The sequence below is a fragment of the Rhinatrema bivittatum genome, chromosome 7 (assembly GCF_901001135.1).
Source record: "Rhinatrema bivittatum chromosome 7, aRhiBiv1.1, whole genome shotgun sequence".
NCBI classification, from domain to species: domain Eukaryota; kingdom Metazoa; phylum Chordata; class Amphibia; order Gymnophiona; family Rhinatrematidae; genus Rhinatrema; species Rhinatrema bivittatum.
The window spans coordinates 229919321-229941265 of NC_042621.1; the positions used below are offsets into that span (position 1 = coordinate 229919321).

The window sequence follows — 21945 nt, forward strand, 5'->3', positions numbered from 1 at the left end:
AGCAGATTAGGTTTGGTAAGGACGAGGCTAATGCATCTGTAAGTTTGTCGCTGGGGCAAGTTTTTCTGGAAATTATGGTAGTGTGATGTGTATGGTTACTAGGAAGAGGTCTCATGGCAGAGAGTCGGCTTTCAATGAGGCAGTGGTCGGACCAGGGCACTGGGGTGCAGGTGGGTGTGGTGGTGGTTTGGAAGCTAGAGTTGATAAACATCAGGTCTAGCGTATGGCCAGCTTTGTGGGTTGGGGTTACTATGATTTGTCGGAAGCCTATGGCAAGGAGGGATTGAATGAAGGTGTCGCAGGATGCAGTGGGGGGGAGAGAGTCAACGTGGAGATTAAAATCTCCGAGGATGATGGAGGGGGTGTCAGTTTTTATCCATTCTACAAAAAATTCAATTAAGGGAGACGGGTCGGACTCAAGGATGGTGGGGGGGGCGTAGACAAGACAGATTTGCAGGGCATCTGCCCTAAATAGACCTATTTCAAGTTTGGGTGGAGTGGCTATGCTGATGGGTTTGAGGTTGAGGAATTTTTTAGCTGCTAAGAGGATTCCACCTCCTCTTTTTTTTGGGTCAGTGGATGGGGAAGATGTCATAAAGGGTGGTTGGGAGTTGGTTTATATGGACGGTGTCTGAGTCTTTGAACCATGTTTCAGTGACTGCACAGATGTCTGGTGTGCAGTCCGTGAGCAGGTCATTGAGGATTGGCGTCTTTTTTGATAGGGATTGCGCGTTGATAAGAATGATAGAGAGGGTGGTGAGGCCGAGGAATTGTGTAAGCGGTGAGGTAAGGATGGGGATGAGGGATTTGCGGAGAGGGGGGGTGTGGCGGGGGAGGAGAGGGGGGGGAGGTATTCTGGAGAGTGGGTGGTGGATGCGAGGGATTGCGTAGGCAGCCATATTGGCACCGCTAGCAGTCAGGTAGGGTGGTGTAGTAGGGGTTAAGGAGGAGAAGAGGAGGAGGGTGGTGGAGACGGGTGCAGTAGGGGAGTTATTTGATATACAGTGCAGCAGGTTACATACAGTGAGATAATGTACATCTGGTAACAGGTATGTAGAGCAAAGAATGGTGAAGATTGCAATGCTCACCAGGTGGCGACAGCTGTGAGGGTGATAGTCCGGTTATAAGCTGGTAGTGGCTGTGAGGCACTTTCACTGCATCAGCGTCTTTCCTTGTCTTTTCTTGTCCAGGGTTCTGGGAACAAGGTAGGTCTTGGCAGCAGACTAGCAGGCAGCGCTGCTTCAAGGCCAAGGGATTGTAGAGTGATGAACGGAGGGACCAGGGTAGTGGCTCCGGGGTCCTTCGAGGGCAGTCCGAAGGGGCTGCCCGAAGGGGCGCACAAAGGGGCGGGCCCCTTTGTCGCGCTCCTTCGGCGCGCGACGCACGGCGCGCGGCGCTGGAGCTGCAGGCACTTTAAGGAGCCTCAGGGCCCCTGTTGATTGGCTGGCTGGTCGGCCGGGGGCGGGCCTTCACGGCGGTCGGGGCGGCCGGGAGGACGTCGGAGGGAGCCGCGTGCTCGGGCCCGGGTCCAGCGGAGGTAAGTGCGCTTTTTAGAGGCCTTACCCCGGTGGGTCTGGGCGCCGATTGCGCAGGCCTTCGCACGGGTCGGCAGCCGCTGAAGGGGAGATCGCCGCGGGCAGAAGAGGAGGAACTCCGGGGCTGCAGGCACTTTAAGGAGCCTCAGGGCCCCTGTTGATTGGCTGGCTGGTCGGCCGGGGGCGGGCCTTCACGGCGGTCGGGGCGGCCGGAGGACGTCGGTGGGAGCCGCGTGCTCGGGCCCGGGTCCAGCGGAGGTAAGTGCGCTTTTTAGAGGCCTTACCCCGGTGGGTCTGGGCGCCGATTGCGCAGGCCTTCGCACGGGTCGGCAGCCGCTGAAGGGGAGATCGCCGCGGGCAGAAGAGGAGGAACTCCGGGGCTGCAGGCACTTTAAGGAGCCTCAGGGCCCCTGTTGATTGGCTGGCTGGTCGGCCGGGGGCGGGCCTTCACGGCGGTCGGGGCGGCCGGAGGACGTCGGAGGGAGCCGCGTGCTCGGGCCCGGGTCCAGCGGAGGTAAGTGCGCTTTTTAGAGGCCTTACCCCGGTGGGTCTGGGCGCCGATTGCGCAGGCCTTCGCACGGGTCGGCAGCCGCTGAAGGGGAGATCGCCGCGGGCAGAAGAGGAGGAACTCCGGGGCTGCAGGCACTTTAAGGAGCCTCAGGGCCCCTGTTGATTGGCTGGCTGGTCGGCCGGGGGCGGGCCTTCACGGCGGTCGGGGCGGCCGGAGGACGTCGGAGGGAGCCGCGTGCTCGGGCCCGGGTCCAGCGGAGGTAAGTGCGCTTTTTAGAGGCCTTACCCCGGTGGGTCTGGGCGCCGATTGCGCAGGCCTTCGCACGGGTCGGCAGCCGCTGAAGGGGAGATCGCCGCGGGCAGATCAAATCCAAGAACAACAACAAAAACAAATGTCTCTGTCTATGTATCTATGTATATATACTTGTATGAGGGCAATTTTCAAATAGTTTAGGTGCCTAACTTTGGGTAAGGAGCCTAAACTGGTGCTTTTGAAAATTTATTGGGGATGAATGACTAAGTTTAGGATTTTACATATAGATGCCAAAAAAGTGGATGGCTGTTGGGGCAGAGTTAGGGCAAAGAAACAAGTTTAAATGCTTAGCATTGATTTTCAGCACTAGGTACCTATTAGGTCTACAAATCTAAGCAAATTAATAGCAGGCTTAAATTTAGGGAGCTAAATTTTAGGAGCTGAAATTTTATATGAATTTTCATCTGAAAACTTAAGCTTTTAACTTAAGTGCTTAACTTAGGTTTCTAAATTTAGGAAATCAGATTTCTCAAACATCGGTCTTTATTATATATGGTATATAGGCAAAGTAAACACATGACAATATATAGATAACAGTGAAAAACAGGGTAAATCACAGACACAAAATTAAAATGATAGCATTTAAATAAACATTGTATCAAACTAAGAATATATTATTTGACACAGAAGAACAGACACTGTAAAGTATTCAGGCCTGCTGTGGCTACAGGAATACGATAAGACTGGACCAACTTAGTTATGGTGCAGATGTTTATTTACAGTGTTTTAAAGATACAAGGATCTTCCATAGGAGGAAATTAAAAAAATCAACAATTATTCCAGTAGGAAAGAATGGGTGTTATACAGGAACTAAGAAGACTGACCGGACTTATGCTTGCTTTGAGCAGGAGTACATTTTTCCAGGCAGAGCCATTAAGGATGCTAATAAAACGCATGTAATAAGATGGATAAATAACCCTTTGGGGGGGAGGATCTGGAGGTGGAGCCTAGTAAGGAAGAATGGAGGATGGCTCCACCTCCTCCTTGTTCCAAATATTTTTTTCAGGTTCATCCAAATAAACTTTTTGCCTCTTCCAAAGTGCTACAAATAGCAGCTTGCATATCCCCTTATACAACAGCAGCTACCACAACATCATGGAATTTGGCTGCTGGAGGGGAATTGCACCCAAGGTTTTCCTTGCTTGTGCTCCGTGAAGGCAGAATCTAATTAGTATGGCAATTGGATAACATCATTTTGGGAAGAAGAACTTGTACTGGTTATAGCATGCCGCATTTATTCTCAACCTTCCAATGCAATATTTGGTAACGTAAGCAAAGAGATTTTTAGTACTTACCAAAAATCTTGCACCGTCTATTCCCAGTTTCTCTACCACTGCACTGCATTCATGCATTCCAAACTAAAAATTGGAAAAGGCAAAACAGATTCATTAGCAACTGAAAAATCCAGCACCGTCTTTGGAGCTTGCTGCTAAAATAGGGATGCATTGCAAATATTCTGGGCTGAAAACTTACAGCTTAATTGAGTTCAAAGGGGGGATGCTTTGGGGCAGGGCAGGTTTTTCTCATTCAGAATGTAGGGGTGGGCATGGAAAAAAATTGTGTTTTGTATCATGATATCATTTGGTTTTGGTTTTATGTCACTGAGACAGCAGAATATAAGTGCCGTAAATAAAAACATTTTATGCTGTTTCATTAGCAATGGTAACATGGAATAGATTTAGTGTTTGGGTACTTGCCAGGTTCTTATGGCCTGGATTGGCCACTGTTGGAAACAGGATGCTGGGCTTGATGGACCCTTGGTCTGACCCAGTATGGCATTTTCTTATGTTCTTATGAGCTTTCTGCTGCGGAAGATCTCCTCCCTGTCACGGGGTGGAATGATGGCCACATGAGTGCAGTCGATAGCTCTCAGATCATTGGGAAAGTTTGCAAAGCCATAAAAGCCTCTCTTCAAGTCCATCAAGTCCTGCCTGTCCTGAGGAAATTCTATGCAGCGATTCATGTGGTCAGAGACTGCTGTGATGACCAGGTCCAGACAGCGGGAAAAAGTGCTTGGGACATTCTCCCCACAACTCCCACTGTCATTTGGAAGGAGCCGGTTGCCATGAAATGCAGGGGGGCCAACAGTTTGGTGAGGCCAGGCACAGTGTGGGACCTTTCCATGATGGGATCCAGATTCTCTCGGATTTCTTCATATAATTCCAGGCAATACCTGCTAACTATATAATCCTCTGGCATACCCAGCAAGGATGCTCGTGGAGGAAAGATGCACTCCCTGTATCTCCTCCTTCGTTGCTGCCTGCAGGCTAGGCGCTGCACTGGGCCCTGACCCTGTGGGGCCAGTGGCTCTGCCTTCGGTGCAGTTACTTCTCTAGGAAGGCTTGGAATTGCCCTTGCCTGTTCTTGAAGTTGTTGTTGTTATTCTTGTTGCTGTCTGCAGCAAGCTCCCAAAGCATCTAGTATCCCCCAACAATTAAACTTGTCACACATATTATGGCTTTATGATGCTAGGCCAGGTGTTTTTATTGGAAGGCCTGGTAGTTGTGTCCATTTGAATTCCTCTTTTATTCGTGTGCACTAATCGCTGTGATAATACCCGTGATCTGTGATATTGGCTGTGGGAGCGTGATAAATAGTTTTTTTCACCATACTGCACAAAAAAAAGATGTAGTTATTTTCGGCGTTAAATCCCACATTGCTGTGTGTTACTATATCGCATTCCACGGTAGCAGACCCTCATTTCCATTTACTCCACCCAGTCTCTGCCCATTCGATTACTCAATTTTTAATTTTCATACTCATTTTGCATTGCGGTATTTATCGCACGCATTACGGCGTGATCGTACGTGATAAGGCTCTAACGCATTTTGATAAATGACCCAGATTGTCTGGTCAGGTCAGAAAGCTGTCCTAAAGTTAGCCAGTTAAAGTTAGCTGGCTAATTTTAAGATAGCCGGCTATAATCCATAGTGTGGCTGCACTATTGAATATACCTCCAAAGTTATATAAGTTTATTGGCCTAACTTTGCTATGCAGACAATGAGTGAATATGGACCTCAGAGTCTATAAATTCATTTAATTAATTTATATCTGAGCTATTGCCAAATGGATAAATATGCTTTGTTGCTGAGATAGAAGTCAGTAGGCACTTACTTTACCATTAGTTGAGGGTATTTTGCACACTCATCATTTACATTTAGTGGGCAGTATGCAGCATATAATAATTTTAATGCCATTTACCGGAAAACAAATTCTAACTTTTCCATAAAAGGGAGTAAAACATCTATTATCCCAGCCCTGATTTTTTTTTTTATGTAAAGGCGTAGAAATATAATACTGAAATACCTATTTGTTGAAAAATTTTCCTAACTTTATTCAGTCCGCTTTATTTCTTTTGAGAAAAATGTAAGAATTAGACTAAATATCTACACTGATGTTTGCACAGGTGTTTTCTTGCATGATTTTCTTCTGTGGAAGTATTTTTCCTTCCTGAACCTGCAGGATCCTGAGTAAAACATGTACTCTTTCAGGTTTGGCCAAGTAAACTGACGTGCAGGCCACTTGAACTTTCCTTGTTCTGCTTTTGCCTGAAACTTAAATCTGGTCCTCTCGGCCCTAATCACAAAGGTGCTTTACTATACCGGTTAATGCACAAAAACTTGCGCTATTAATGCAGTTCCCATTATTTCTAATGGGTCTATTAACTAATAATGCACGTTTTCTGCCTTAATGCGTTAATGCACCTTTCTGAGTAGGGCTGTCAGAATCCAAGAGGTTGATTCAGACATTTGAAGATACATATTTTTGTTTTTTTTTTTAATTTGACCTGCTTGGGATATAAATGTGACTTGAAGCGCATATCCTAAAGGACATTCTAGGTCTTCTGGCTCTTTATTAACTCTGTTTTGTTGTATTTATTAACTTTATTAACTCTGTTTTGTTGTATTACGTTCCTTGCCCTATCAGTGTTTCTCCCCCTTACCTATTCCTAGCTAAGTTACTAAGATCTTACCTCACCTCTTTACATTCTTTTATGCAACATGATTCATTTGTTTTGATGTAACTGTTTTTTTCTCTTCTTTTTCCCACTCTTCCTTGCTATCTGTTAATTGTAAACCGATGGGATGTACAATGAACTTCGGTATATAAAAGTTCTAAATAAATAAATACATTTATATGCAGACCTATGGAAATGGCGCATATTCACTTGCTTTGATAATCCTGTCATCATATCACACTGGGGATATGCATTCGTTACTTTACGTGCATATCATTTTAATGTATACAAAACCTATTTTATGCTTGTAATCAATGGAATGAAACTAAAATTGTTAAAATGCATCAATCTCCCCCAAAGAAAACCAAAATGAAACCAATAAAACCATTCCCATGCACACCTGTTCACATAACCCTTGATTCTCCCAGAAGGTGTCCAGATACACATTCTAGCTCTGTGTAATGATGATAGTGGAATAAGTGCCTGAGGATATCTTATGCTGGCTTCTGTTTCCTCTAAGACTCAGAATAGACCGTGGAAGCTCAACCACACCACCAACATAATCTCATTACTCACAAAAAGCATAAACACTTATCTGGAAACCATTCTCACACATAAAACCATAGAATGGGAAAGCTGAGAAGAGCCAGGGCAGATTCTAGACTAACCTGGCCCCCTATATAAAAATTGAAATTGCACCCTTCACCATGAAAAATATCAGCTTTACTTGCACCACTGTCTGCAGCCCCTTCTGGGATGTCAAACCCCCACACCCCGGCCGGCATCATCCTATCCAATCTCCCTTTTTAATCCTTCTTTCCCCTCAGTTCTGGTGATGTGTTTGGGCTTTAGCTGCCCCTAAGGCACTATTGGTGCCATGCCACACATCCTAGGAAGGTCAGTCAATACTAATGACATTCCTTCAAGAACCACATCACTACTAAAATCAAAGACTAATATTACAAACTACTAACCCTATGTCGTCTAAAACCTTTCCTTTCTCCCAATGACTTCAGAACAGTCCTTCAACTATTCATCTTCTCCAACCTGGACTACTGCAGCTCCCTGCTATTCAACTTACCTCTCAACACCATCCGTCCACTCCAAATCCTCCAAAATACAGCCGCAAGAATACTCACTGAACTAAAAAAACATGATCACATCACTCCTACACTTATATCACTACTCTGGCTCCCAATAATATTTAGGATAGAATACAAATTACTATCCATATTACACAAAATAATATACAAAAAATAAAAAACTGGCTAAGTACATCCATAAAACTGCACTTACCAAACAGAAACCTCCGCTCAGCTAATAAAGGTCTATTAAAGATTCCACCTGCTCGTTCCAAACAACTCACCTCAACTCGGAAGAGAGCCATATCCCTATGAAGTCCCAAGCTCTGGAACACCCTCCCAATCGAACTTAGAACACAGCAAAACTTAAAAACCTTCAAAGAAGAACTAAAAACCTGGATGTTTACCAAAGCCTACCAACTCACCCAATGACTCTAAAACACCATTTCCCTCCTTCTGACCCTATGCAAACATGTGGAGCCAATGCTAGCACGTAATATAACACAGAACCGAAACTGTATAGTTTGACATCCGAACTACATTTATAAAGCCTACAATATCTATGTTAACAATCACAGGAACCTTTTGGAAACTCTGTTAAACATCGAAACTTTGTAAACCGTTGTGATGGCGAAACCGAACGATGGTATATAAAACTCAATAAATAAATAAATAAATAAACGAAGTCTGATGTCTGTAGAGAATGGGACATAACTTCAATATGAGCTCTGTATCTCCAGTTCTTTAAATATGCATCACATTCTCAAAAACTCCCCAAACAATGAGTACTGAGCAGAACTAGGAGGTTTCCTTTACAACATACAGTACCAAAAGAAACAAAATTACATTCTGGTGAAACTTAGGTACTGAAACACAAACTCCCTAAACTACCAGGCCCTTTTTTTTTTTGTAATCCTGCCATGATCATAGCAGCAAGAACTGCCTACGAAGAAGCAGAACTGCAAGTGTAGAAGCTGATTTTAAAAGGGTTACATGATGGTGTCACATATAAAATAAGCATGAATGCCTGTATGTAGTATGTACGCATGTGCATGCTATTTCCAAAAGCCAGTGAGTACATGCATACTAACTCTATTGTGCAATATAGTTAGCATGTACTAAAGGGGCATGTTTGAGGTGTGGTTAGAGAGCAAGCATATAAATCCATATTTTATAAGCAATGTAACGTGTACATCATCATGGATGTGCAGGCGCTTTTATACCAGCTATTTAACGCACCAGATAAATCCTTCCTTGTCTCTTGAGGTATGGAGTTTGGCGTTTTCGCTGCTGATGTGGATTGTAGATTGCAGTTTTGCGGGAGATCTTGGAGAGTGGGTGAATGCTTGAGTGGTGGGTGTTTTGATCCTTTCTCTGTTGTTTCTTTGAAGTGTCCATGTCTGCATTCTTAAAGTGTGTTTCATGTGTTGCTGTTTTCCTAGCAATGGATGCCTTTCAGTGTGTGTAGCTATATTTAGGCGACTGGGAGGAAAGAGAAGTGCTAAAATGAGTGCAGTAAATGTGTACATACTGTGGGAATAGTGTCTGTGGATGGAGAGGCACCGAGATGGAGATAGTACTCCATGGAGAGGGTGTATATGCTCCAAACATGGTTTTTGGATATGTCAGAGTATAAAATCATGCTCAGATTCAGGTTAAGAGCATAACACTTGCCATATTGGATCAGACCAAAGGTCCATCAAGCGCAATATCCTGTTTCCAGGATAGCTTTCACTATCCTAATAGCTTTCACTACATCTTCTAGCAACAAATTCCAGAGCTTAATTATGTGTTGAATAAAAAAATATTTTTTCTTATTAGTTTTAAGTGTATTACCTAGTAACTTCATTGTGTTGTCCCTAGTCTTTGTTCATTTTGAAAGAATAAACAATTGATTAAGGTTTACTCAACTCATTATCTTATAGACCTCTATTATATTTCCACTCAGCCGTCTCTTCTCCAAGCTGGAGTCCTAACCTCTTTAGCCTTTCCTCATAGGGGACTCTTTCCATTTCTTTTATCTTTTTTGGTATCCCTTCTCTGTACCTTTTCTAATTCTGCTATATCTTTTTTGTGATGAGCTAACCAGAAATGCACACAATATTCAAGATGAGATCGCACCATGGAGCAATACAGTGGCTTTATGATATTCTCCATTTTATTCTCCATTCCTTTCCTAATAATTCCTATTTGATGATAATGCATGTGACCATGGTGAAGGTTTCTGCTAGTGTATAGTCTCTGTGAAAGCTTGTGTTTTCTCTTTAGGAGGTGAATTAATGTTCTAGGACCTGGTGTAATATTTGTAGAGTTACTGTTTTCAAAGATAGGGTTGTTGCTGTTTGAGTTCTGGGAGTTAGTGCTGTTTTTTATGCAACAGGTTTGCTAGATTTATGCTGGACAGAATATTCTAGGAGAGATCTCACCAGCGATCTGTACAGTGGCATGATTACTTTCTTCTTTCTGTTGGTTATGCCTCACCCTATGTATCCCCTCATCTCTCTGGCCCTAGCCATTGCCTTGTCACAGTTGCTACTGGCCTTGTTACAGCTGCTACTAGCCTTAACAAAAGGCTTGAAGATGGCCTGCACAGAGTAGCAGTTTCTACTAGCCATAACATGGCCTGAATGGAGGAGCAGCTGCTATTATCCTTAACACAGGGTTTGGGAATGACCTGTATGGAGTGACAGCTGCTATTATCCTTAACAGAAGGCTTGGGGGTAGCATGCATGGAGCAGCAGCTGCTACTAAAAAAAAACCATCAAAAAAACCTTGCTGTGCAGACTGGATGGACCATTTTGGTCTTTATCTGCCGTCATTCACTGTTACTATGTTATACTGTATCACTACCTATCAGGCCGATACAGAAAAATGCACAGGAGAGCCAGTGAGCGCCCGCTCTCCCGGTGCGCGCACAGGCCACTCTCCTGGGCGTGCGATTCAGGAGGGTGGCCTATGCAAATTAGGGCCCGCAGTAAAAAGAGGCGCTAAGGACACTAGCGCGTCTCTAGCACCTCCTTTTTGACAGGAGCGGCAGCTGTCAGCGGGTTTGACAGCTGATGCTCAATTTTACCGGCGTTGGTTCTCAAACCTGCTGACAGCCACGGGTTCGGAAAACCGACGCCGGCATAATTGAGCGTCTGTCTTCCGACTGACGGGCCACGGGCCGATTTTACATTTTTTTTTTTTTTTAATTTTGGGGCCTCCGACTTAATATCGCTATGATATTAAGTCGGCACTGGCAGAAATTAACTCCAGCCTTTGGGCAGGCGTTAATTTTTGAAAGTAAAATGTGCGGCTTCGCTGCACATTTTGCTTTCTGGATCGTGCGGGAATAACTAATAGGGTCATAAACATGCATTTGCATGTTGCGGGCGCTATTAGTTTTGGGGGGATTGGCCGCGTGTTTTCGACATGCTATATTACCCCTTACTGAATAAGGGGTAAAGCTAGCTCATCGAAAACGTGCGGCCAAACCTGGGTTAACAGTGCGCTCCACCGGAGCGCACTGTATTGTATCGGCTCAGTGTTGGGGGGCTCTGGGTGGCAAGGATCATATGTTTGAGGGGGGAGCAGTTATTGGGTTGTAGAAGGAGGGGCTCAGGGTGGGGTGGGCTAGGGGAAAGAGATAGAGGATGATGGTTTTGGCTGGGGGGGGGAGGCAGGAGGAGGATATTGATGGTTATGGCTGGGGGGATGCAATGGGAGATGATGATGGTGGTCAGGGGAGGGGAAGTGGGAGCAGAGAGGGGGGATGGTGGTGGTGGTGGTGGGGGCAGCTTAGGATAGAGGAGAGAGAGGAGGTACACTTTTTTTATTTCGCTATAGGTGCCAAATTAGTTAGTTACGGTTCTTCTCCTATGCATATGTGGATGATGATCACATTATCTGAAGCCTGTTCCCTTGTCAACTGGATCTTTGCACCAAACCAGTAGAGGAGTTATATCACTGTGAAGGCCTGACCCTGCATGGTACTGCCAATATTGCACTGTTGCTGCTATCAGTGGAATTACAATGATGATAACAGAGGGTGTCTAGCCAGCATTAATCCCTAAACCCTTTTCCCTATATCCGCCTTCTTTTCCTTCAGTTTGTCTTGTGCTTATAATAGTTAAGAGCTTAATGAGGTTAACCTTAATATTCCACTGCTAAAAATATTCAGCACAGATAAGTACTCCCAGATGACATTACTTTGGTGTATACTGTTTAAAAAGAACATTTACCTATTCTTTACTGTGTGATGTTTAAAAACTCTGTATGCCAAGTAGTATTATGTAACCTGTACCAATTAACACTTTTAGTTGTTCTAATTACAACTTCTTTAGCTGTTTCACTGAAATTTCCCTGAAACTCTGGGGGCAGATGTATTCAATATGCACCAAATTGCTCAGTCAGATCAAGTAAAATGATTATGCTATAAAAATGTTTGCCAGATCTAAAGTACATAAAATACTGCATGCGCATTGTCCTCGTTTATGTTCTTCTAGTTTGCTGCTGTTGACACTGGACCCAGAGGAGAAGGACCTGTAGGCCAAGAGAAGAGTCTGAACCTAGAAGACAAGCAGCAGCAGCAGCAGCAGCAGTGGCAGAGGTATCAGGGTGCAGGCATTGCAGGGTTTCCCTCGACAGCACCTCTGTGTAGTAAGCCTTCCATAACCCAGTGTCTAAGGCCAGGCTGCATCACAAGCCATGTTGGGGGTGTCTGCAAAAATAGTTTGGCTCAGAGTTTTGTAGATGGTTGCTGTTGTTTGAAATCATTACCAATCCTACTGTCCGGGACAAAAAAAAGCAGAATCACATAAAAGCTGAATTAAAAGTAAATATTTTGTATGTGGGTCCTATACAGCTGTTTAAATGATCTCGCTCTTATTTTAGTTGTTTCATATTTCATATGTACTAGATATCTTGTGGTCCTGTGACTTGACGCTGGTATAGTCATGACTATTCCTTTACTCACTGTACTAAAAGTGACATATGCCGGGGCCAAAATTGCTAAGCAAATGACGCTTGAAATGAAGTAAAGACAAATGAAACCTATACCCCATTCTGGTCCCTATTTGGTATTGTTAACCTCCTGTTCCGAGGTTTGCATCCTGCCCTGCGGGCTCAGCCTAGTTTATTTCTTACATATAATATATTTGCAAACCTTTAGATAGTGTGATAGGTTAAATAAATTTAGATTTCCTGAGGCATATGTGGGATTAATATTTCCCTGAAAAATTATTTGATCATGTGACTGTGGGATGTGTTATTGTGCTTGGAAACATAATGTGTTCAGTACATATGACAGCCTTTAACTTAACTGCAGCTGACAACAGTTGGGCTCTGTTTTATGAAGAACAGATGTAAGAGTTTTTATATTTCTGAAACTACTGGTATATTAAAGGAAAAAGTGATACAGAGACCCACAAAACCAAGGAAACTCTGAGTTAAGGCTGGCAGGAGATTCAGAGCTCACCACCAATTTTGTATCAGCTAAGCCCAGTAGTTTATAGAATGGAATTCTACTATATTGGGCAATGTAAAAAATATATGCAGTCTTCCCTATGTATAGCAAATGGACTTGATGGAATACTTATTATAGTGGAATTTAATTGCTATAAGAAATGCATAAAAATTATTTTGGATGAGCACACTTTGTACTCAAAGGGTTTATTATAAAGAATGACAATTGACGTGTTTCCGGCGTGATGCAGGTAGGATGTACCTGGGAAGCTCCATGCTAGATGCTCTTTTAGCCTTTTTTTCTTTGGCTGCTAGGCGACTCCCTGCCAGCAGGAGCCCTCAGTAGCATGCACGCAATCTTGCTTTTGCCTCCCCTTGAAGGCTGTATGATGCAACAAGGCCAGCCTTATAAAACCTCTCTCACTCTTAGCTCCGGGCCTCAACATCGAGTCACCCTGGCTCCTTGCTTTGACCATGCTTGCCCTACCTTCCCTTGTTCTTGCTCTGTTTGGGTCTCCTGGTGGCCCTTCTTGCCTGTGTGTACCGTGCCTTGTTCTTGTCTTATCTGTGCCTCCCGGTGGTCCTCCTTTTCTGTGTATTCCTTACCCTGATCCTGTCTAAGTTTCCAGGTGGCCAAGCTTGCCCATGTATCCCTTGTCTAAGCCTCCCAATGGCCTATCCTGTCTCTATGTTCCTTGTCTTGCCCCTGTTCTGTCTAGGCCACCCAGTGGCTTATCCTTTCTCTGTGGTCCATTTCTTACCCTTGTCCTATCTAGGCCTCCCAGTGGCCTACTCTGCCTGTCTGTTCCCTGTTTTGCCTCTGTACTGTTTAGGCCTCCCGGTGGCCTATCCTGTCTCTATGTGTATGTTCCTTGTCTTGCCCCTGTTCTGTCTAGGCCACCCAGTGGCTTATCCTTTCTCTGTGGACAATTTCTTACCCTTGTCCTGTCTAGGCCTCCCAGTGGCCTACTCTGCCTGTCTGTTCCCTGTTTTGCCTCTGTACTGTTTAGGCCTCCCGGTGGTCTATCCTGTCTGTGTGCACCCTGCCTTGCACCCCTATCCCAGTTTCACCCTTGATTTACCTTTTCCTGAATGTGTGCCTAACCTCGTTCCTTGTTTTACCTAGGCTTCCCTGTGGTTGTCCTACCAGTGTATTCCCAGCCTTGCCCACACCACTCCTGCCTGCCTTGCTCTTCCTCAATGTTTGGTTGACCTCTGCCACAGACCCTTGCCTGTTCTATGACTCTATTTGAACTCTGCCAGTCACTGACCTTTGCCAGTTTTTGACTCTGCCAGCCCTGACCCTTGCCTGTTCTATGACTCTGTCTGAATGCTGCTCGCCTTGTCCTTGCCAAAGAAGTCCTGCTGGCCACCAAAATCTGCGGCCTAACCTAAGGGGGGAAATGGCAGAAGAACATTGATTCCTATACCACTCCTGTTCGGAGATTACCTGCAACTGGCCTGCCCAGCCCTGACAAATACATTGGAGGTTTGTCTGGGAATCTGGTGAGCTGGCTGTTGTGTTTCTGTGGTATTGGAGCAGAGAGACCACTTGAGAGGTCTTCTAAGTTGAAGCAAGTAATTCTGGGACCTTTGTAGTGAAGGTTTTTTGTTTTTTTTTTAATGTAGGATGGGGTTTTGCTTCTGGACTACCACTGGAGTCCTGAACTGTCAGTGCGATGTGGCGTTTCTGGGGGCCTTTCTTCCAGCAGGAATCCAGCAAAATATGTGCTGAATTTCCGAAGTGGAAAGGCATTATTTGGGGCCCCCTGTTCTGAAAAACCATGAAGCCTCTTTGGAGTTGCGGGTGTGGCATTCATCTCTGGGGAAATTTCCCTCGGCTGATTCTGTGATGCCACATACCAGCAGCAGAAGACTTAAAGATGACCGATGGTTTGGAGGAGACACCAACTACCGGTCAGCATCTGTCTGCAGACACCCTGCAAATGGGTTGCTTTGTGCTTCAGACATCAGCATCAGTGGATACTGCTGCTTCTCTTCCCTTCCAGTTGCCACGTTCTGCTTGGCTTTCAAAGGCCCAGTTGACTGAATCTGCTTTTAAGGAATCAGAACCAGCTCAAATTTTATTTTTTCCCCTGAAGGACTTGACTCCCAAAGAAGATTTAAGCTTATCACATGTTCAGTTCCCTGAGGTAAATTTTCAAAGTTTGTTTAGCTGTGCAAGGGCTGGAGAGAAATATCAATAAGAAGCTTGATTTGACCGATTGCAAGATACGGTCATTTTCTATTTCTGATGGAAAGAGAAGGGAAAGTTCTACAAAATGATATGGTCAAAATGGATCCCCAGTGAGAAACCTATCAAGCCATTACTAGCTCTTTAATCAAAGAAACTATCCTAGTGGATAGAGTAATGCGGCAAATATTTTGCCTTTGTTTGTGGCGGAAAAACCCGAGCCATATGTTTAATGTATTATTTGGAATTGTAAAGGACATTGGAGGGGGGGGGAAATGCTCGTGTAGTTTGGGGCTGCTACACGGGAAGGCCTAAAGAGCAAGAGGGGGCCGATGCTCAGGCCGCATGCTTACTCTCGCTGGTGCCATGGCGGGGTGAGTGATGGGGGGGTGCCTAAAGTCGGCGGGGGGGGGGGGAAATGCTCGTGTAGTTTGGGGCTGCTACACGGGAAGGCCTAAAGAGCAAGAGGGGGCCGATGCTCAGGCCGCAGGCTTACCCTCGCTGGTGCCATGGCGGGGTGAGTGATGGGGGGGGGGGGTACCTAAAGTCGGCTTACCATTGAGACGCGGTGGTAAGCGAAAGAGGGGCATGGGGGCGGTGGAGGTTTGGGGGAATTAACTTTGGAATTTTGTATAATTTGCTGGCTCGGGTTATGTTTTAATAAACTGCGGCCATTATTTAATGCCACATTGTTGTTATGCGCATTTTGTTCAGGGAGAGAGGGGCAAGTATGTGTATGTATGCACGAACAGCTAGTATCAAGTCCCTATGTTATCAAAGAAACTATCCTAGTGGATAGAGTAATGCGTTGTAAATCAGAGTTCAAATCCTACTTCCCCTACTGACACTGACACCTCATTCCCCCACTGACACTGACACCTCATTGCCTGTTGCTTCAGGGATTTACTTAGATTGTAACACTTTTGTACCTGAATTCTAATAAAGCTGTAAGGCATCTTACGCAGCCTTTGAAAAGGCAGGCTAAAAATCCCCAAATTATTATTGTGTTCCAAAAGTATACACCTGATCTGATGACCTGAGAACGTAGGGGGCAGATATCCCGATTCCATTAAAGAATAAGAGGTCGATAACGTAATAGTTATCCATCTAAATGGCATATCTGGCTATATTCAGCCCTTATCCAGCTAAATTCTAGTCGGGTAACTAGTTATCTGGCTAGAATTTAGCCAGATAAGTTGGGGGCGGACAAGAGGCGTTTTGGGGAGGAGTGAAGTTAGCCACATAAATTAACCGGCTAACTCAGGTTAACCAGCTAACTGGAATATCAGTGTGGCTAACTCTGATCACGTTGTAGGGCTCCCCTAAAGTTATCCAGCCTTGTGTGGCCAGTTAACTTTTTACTTAACCGTATATCCTCAGAAGCAGTGCTGGAGCTGCCAGGAGTGGGTGAGTAAGTCCCTTGCTCCCGGCAGGGATGGATTTTGGCAGTCGGGGGAGGGATAGGGAATCCAGGGGTGAGCCCATTTTCTTGTGTCACTATGGGGTGGGGACACTGGACCTTTAATATTGAAACTGGGGAAAGGTTGCCAGTGGGGGTGGGAGAGGGATCGGGCATCTTTTGGGACTCAGGCCGTGGGTCCTTTGATTTATGCTTTGTTTCTTTTTTGGTTACACTGACAGCACTACTTAACCGGATATCTCTGAAGATATCCAGTTAAGTAGAAAGTTACTCAGCCACACAAGACTGTATATCTTTAAAACCTAGCCAGCTATATTCAAACAAAGTCAGTTAGGTTTTAAAGTTATCTAGCTATATGTATCCGCATAACTTATCCTGTTGAATATATCTTTTAGCTGGACAACTTATCCATTAAACAGTCTGCTGAATTTTGGCCTCTAAATATCTGCCTTGTTAACAAAAATTCTGGTTACACACTTCAAGCATTTGTTGAATATAGACAAAGCCTATGGTACCCCTCAGATGACCTCTCAAACTAATCAAAGTGAATCCCAGAATAATCTGGATCAGAGCCTTCCTTATGTGGGTCCTACTCTCTTCGTGTTATTCCATACCGAGTCTGACAAACATCTTCTTATGTTTCGAGCTTAAAAAAAGATTCACATTTTTCCAGACTTGGCAGCAGAGGCATAGCATGTTGTGAGAAATTCCTATCACTTCAGCAGGAATATGAAACATGGAGTTTGAGATCTCAGTTATATTTCTGGCTGAGGTACAGGTGGCGGCTGAAGATTCCGTACATCTTTTAGCTGCAAATGATGATGCCAGAATGTTTCTTCAGACTAAGAGAGTCCCTGCAGAAAAAAAAAGTTATTTTTAGAGGACTTTAACATAGACTAGATCTTTTGATTTTTGTACTTTTGATTTTGAGCTTTGCTTGTGTTCTTTTTTCCTTATCTTCCCTCGATGGCAGCCTTTGTTTATCTATTAATTGGCAAGTTGAGTGATTTCATATATATAAATAAATATTTTTCCTGGGAACCTTGAGTCTCCTAAACTGAGTGTGACTCTATACCTTTTATACTTAGTCCCTGTTGAAGGTGTTTCTCCTATATATATATTTTTAATTGTGTGTTCTGATTTTTTTTTTTTTAAACAAGAAGAAGAAAGTCAGTCAAAAAGAAAAGAAAAGCAATTTATATTTCACATGTGTGAGCTATATTTGTAGACAGTGAGGAAAAGCTGGCCAAAGGGAAATATATTTAGCTTCTTGCGACCTGTAACTATCTTCTCTGGAAAAATTGATTGTGGCGTGTGAAAGAGTAAAACACTTCTGTCTTTCTAAATAGTTAGCAATGCCTGCCACTTGTTTCAGGTAGCATTAAAAATGGAAACTTGCAGCAGAAGAAAGGGGAAGCTGGGGCATGGATTGATGCTTTGTGGAAGCTGCTGCTGGTTGCTAAAGGGGTTTTTCCTGTCCGGGAAACAGAAAAAGAAAAAACACAGGAAAGAAACCCACCAGCTCTCTGTGGACTAAGTTAGCACAGAATTTTCTGCTGGAGTGGGACCTGTTAGGGCTTCTGCTTGGTCGTGGCCAGTTAAGCCCATACTTGGTGACTGAGAAATGTTTGGTTATTATTCATTTTTTGTCTTGTTTTTCTGCTGCACTCTTTTAAGGGTTTTATTTCCCTGGTTTCCCTTCAGTAAAAAAGTGTTGTTGGATAATCAGTGCCATGTCTGCAAGGTCCAGTTTCAAGCAGAGGCCTAAATCTGAGAGGAAGGTTTGAACAACCCATGACTGGAATGGGTTGCAGTAAGGATAGTACACTGAATATATAAATAGTTTGTATATCAAGTATTTTATTACCTTTCATATTATATATAACATTTAGCAACATTTTCTCTTTTGTCTATCATGCCATGTTATAGTCCAGCTTTATTTTTTTTTTTCATTCTTTTCTTCAAATAAACTTGCTCTGTTTTGTACATAGAGAGCCTAAAAGAGGATTATCCCATTGGAACAGGGGGGGCAGGATTTTTTGTGATGTTGTGGCTCCCCCATGTGGGAGACTAAGATGGCAATTCCCCAGAGTATATAAAAACCATGCAACAATCTTAGGGTGTGGATTTTTCAGTTGACCCTTCTAAGGATAGCATATCCCATTGCTGCTCCAGTTCTTTTTTTGTAGTTTTCCTTAGGGAAGGACCCTTGGGTCTCTAGAGGTGAGACCTATGTAAAGAAGAAAGGGTGTCTTTGCCTACTGTGCCATGCCTTTTAGAAACCTTTTGTTTGTAGGTGGAAGTTTTGCCCGCCCTTCCTTTCTCTTGTTTTGATTTCCCCTGTTTTATGAGTCTATTTTTTTTGCTATCTGACTGAATACCGTAGGGCCCAGGGATTCAGTTTCTTTACCCTCTTGAAGAAATGGTGCCTCTGACATAGAGAGAACCAATGAACCTTCAGTGTCCTTGTGGGGAATGAGTTTTCATTCAGTCCTGGGGAGAAGGAGCACTAGGAGCTGGAAGAAGATTAGTGACACCCATCCAGTGCATCCATTAGGCCACTATCACATCATCAGGATGTAGATGAGAGAAGCATAGAGGTATCATCCAGATGCAAACAAGGGAATGAGGAAAATACAGAGCTACTGAACTAAAGGAAGAAGAGATGGGACTTTACACTAACATATTCAAATTGAGTTATCATCCTATCAATCAGCTATTGGGAAGAAGCTTAAAAATTACCTCTGTGATTGGAAAGGAAAAGGAATAAAATAACTAATTGACTTTAACAACAGAATACATTAATTGTAAGCTGAAAGTCAATGCATGACATGTATTTTATGCTGAGTTATGTATTATTGTTGTAAATCGCTTTGGGCAATTTTTAATCAGTGAAGCAATCCAAAAATATTATTAAATAAAAATGTATTAAAGGAACTAAAGCTATAAAATGGACTGTAAATAACAAGAACTTGTAATTAGATATTTCCACCATCTTTCCATATTTAATCAGAAAATGTTAACTTGGAAATCATCATTTGCTTTCAGAGTGATTATTGGTGCTGTTTTCCAGAGATTTAAGTTTTGGTTAAGACTTGAACAACGCTCAGGGCATAGAAGATAATCTTCCCCTCAACAGGGAATCGTGGACATCAGATTGTATTAACCTCAGGAGAAGACTTTAACAATTTAAAACATTAACATGGAAACATAGAAATGACGGCAGAAAAGGACCACATGGTCCATCCAGTCTGCCCAGCAAGCTTGTGGTAGTCTGCTGCACTGTAAAACTCAGGGCTCTCATTGGTTGCTGTCTGAATCCAATTCCCCATTACCTCTTGCTGTTGAAGCAGAGAGCAATGTTGGAGTTGCAACAAAAGTATCAGGCTTATTGGTTAAAGGTAGTAACAGCCATATCAGCAGGTTACCCCGATGCTTGTTTGTTTCCCAAGATTGTAAAACTCGGGGACCTTGTTGCTGTCTGAATCCAGTTCCCCTTTTCCCCCTGCCATTGAAGCAGTGAGCAATGATGGAGTTGCATCAACAGTATGAAGGCTCATTGGTTAAGGGTAGTAACCGCTGCATCAGCAAGTTAACCCCATACACTTTTTTCTTCATTTCCATCCTCTAGCCTTTGGGGATCCATAGTGTTTGTCCCATGCCCCTTTGAATTTTTTCACTGTTTTTGTCTTCACCACCTCCTCCGGGAGAACATTCCAGACATTCAACACCCTCTCTATGAAGAAATATTTCGTGATGTTGTTTCTGAGTCGTCCTCACTGGAGTTTCATTTCATGACCCCTAGTTCTACTGATTTCTTTTCAACAGAAAAGGTTTGTCAATTGTGTATCATTAAAACCTTTCAGGTATCTGAAGGTCTCAATCATGCAGTCTCTCTCCTACACCTTCTCTCTTCCAGGGTATACATATTTAGGTCCTTTAACCTCTTTTCTTAAGTCATTTGATGGAAACCCCCCACCATTTTGGTCTCCCTTCTCTGGACTGCCTGAATTCTGTTTCTGTCCTTTTTGAGATGAGGTCTCTAGAATTGAACACAGTACTCCAGGTGAGGCCTGGAGTACTGTGTTCAATTCACCAAGGACCTATCCAAGGGGATTATCACCTCCATTTTCTTACTGGTTATTCCTCTCTCTATGCAACCCAGCATTCTTCTGGCTTTAGCTATCGCCTTATCACAATGCTTTGCCATCATCAGATTGCTAGACTCTATCACTCCGTGGTCCCTCTCATGGTCAGTGCACAACAGCCTTTCATGCCCCATTACATACAGCTCTTTTGGATTACTGCACCCCAGATGCATGACTCTGCACTTCTAGGCATTAAATCCCAGCTACCATATCTTTGACCACTGTTCAGGCCTCCTTAAATTATGTTTCATTCTCTTTACTCCTTCCAGCATGACCATGCTGTTGCAGATCTTAGTATCTTCCGCAGATAGACAAACTTTACCTTCTATCCCTTCCATGGTGTCACTAACAAAGATATTGATCAGAACCAGTCCCACCACTGATCCTTGTGGCACTCCGCTTAACACTGTTCTCTCTTCAGAGTAGATTCCATTTACTATTACATGCTGTGTTTGAGGTCCTGTGAAGGGATGCTAGTCCAGGGGTTACATATATTCTGGTGTATCATCTCTGATCCCATATAGTTGGTAAAGCTACAGTAGGTCTTAGAGGACTTATGTACTTTGTTTTCCTAAAAGGAACTACTAGTGTTTAAGCACTTGTATATACAGCCCCTCTAGATACAGCTACCAAGCTTAAGAACTCCAGCATCTCTAGGTGCACATCAGTTGGGAGACATATTATACCATTAAGGCTACAGAACAAACCACGGGCTATGAGTGCCAAAAGGATATCCAGAGAGGCCACCAGTTTTCCAGTATCTGAGAAACTGGTTCAAATTAAATCAGTTAAAACATTTCAAGTAACCCAGTCAGGAAAGTGACAAACTGTAAAATTCATTAAAATAATGGCATGTGCTCAGAACTTTCAGGTTTTGGAAGATTAAGGGTGAAACCGTAATCAATTGTCAGTCCAATTACCCACTCAACCAATGTGGCAGAAACAGTGAAGTTCATTTGTATGACTAAGCCTGATAAGAATAGCGCAGGGGACCTGACATCTGGGGGGGGGGGGGGGGGGGGGTGTCTCATAAGCACAGAATGGAAGAAATCCTTTAATAAACTAGGCCTATAGTCACAATACAGGAAACAATAGCTACTGTGCTCGAGTTCCATGTAAAATGATAAAGGGATTCCTTCCTAGTCATACTAAAAGAAAGGAGGAATTTCACTATGACCACCACAAAAGTAGATGGTTGTAAAAGTTTGTAATGAATTATGAAACATTTACAGCACATTACTGCAATGTTAATGAGTTTCTTCAAGTCATCAATCATTAGTCATTATTAAGCAATTTCTTTTAAATTAAAAGATTGTAAAAAAAACATAATGGAATACATG

The 21945-nt window shown here is 43.6% G+C and overlaps 1 protein-coding gene across 4 annotated transcripts in view; it reads right to left on the reverse strand.

Moving 5' to 3' along the window:
* Window positions 1–21945, reverse strand: part of BLNK (B cell linker) — a 307813-nt gene that overhangs the window by 271750 nt on the left and 14118 nt on the right. For 2 of the 4 annotated variants that reach the window (XM_029609959.1, XM_029609960.1), the window contains exon 2: window positions 3654–3716. In XM_029609959.1, coding sequence (XP_029465819.1) covers window positions 3654–3716 — 63 coding nt within the window. Of the gene's footprint in view, window positions 1–3653; window positions 3717–21945 lie in introns of those variants that run through there. The other 2 variants (XM_029609964.1, XM_029609962.1) reach the window with 1 other exon arrangement.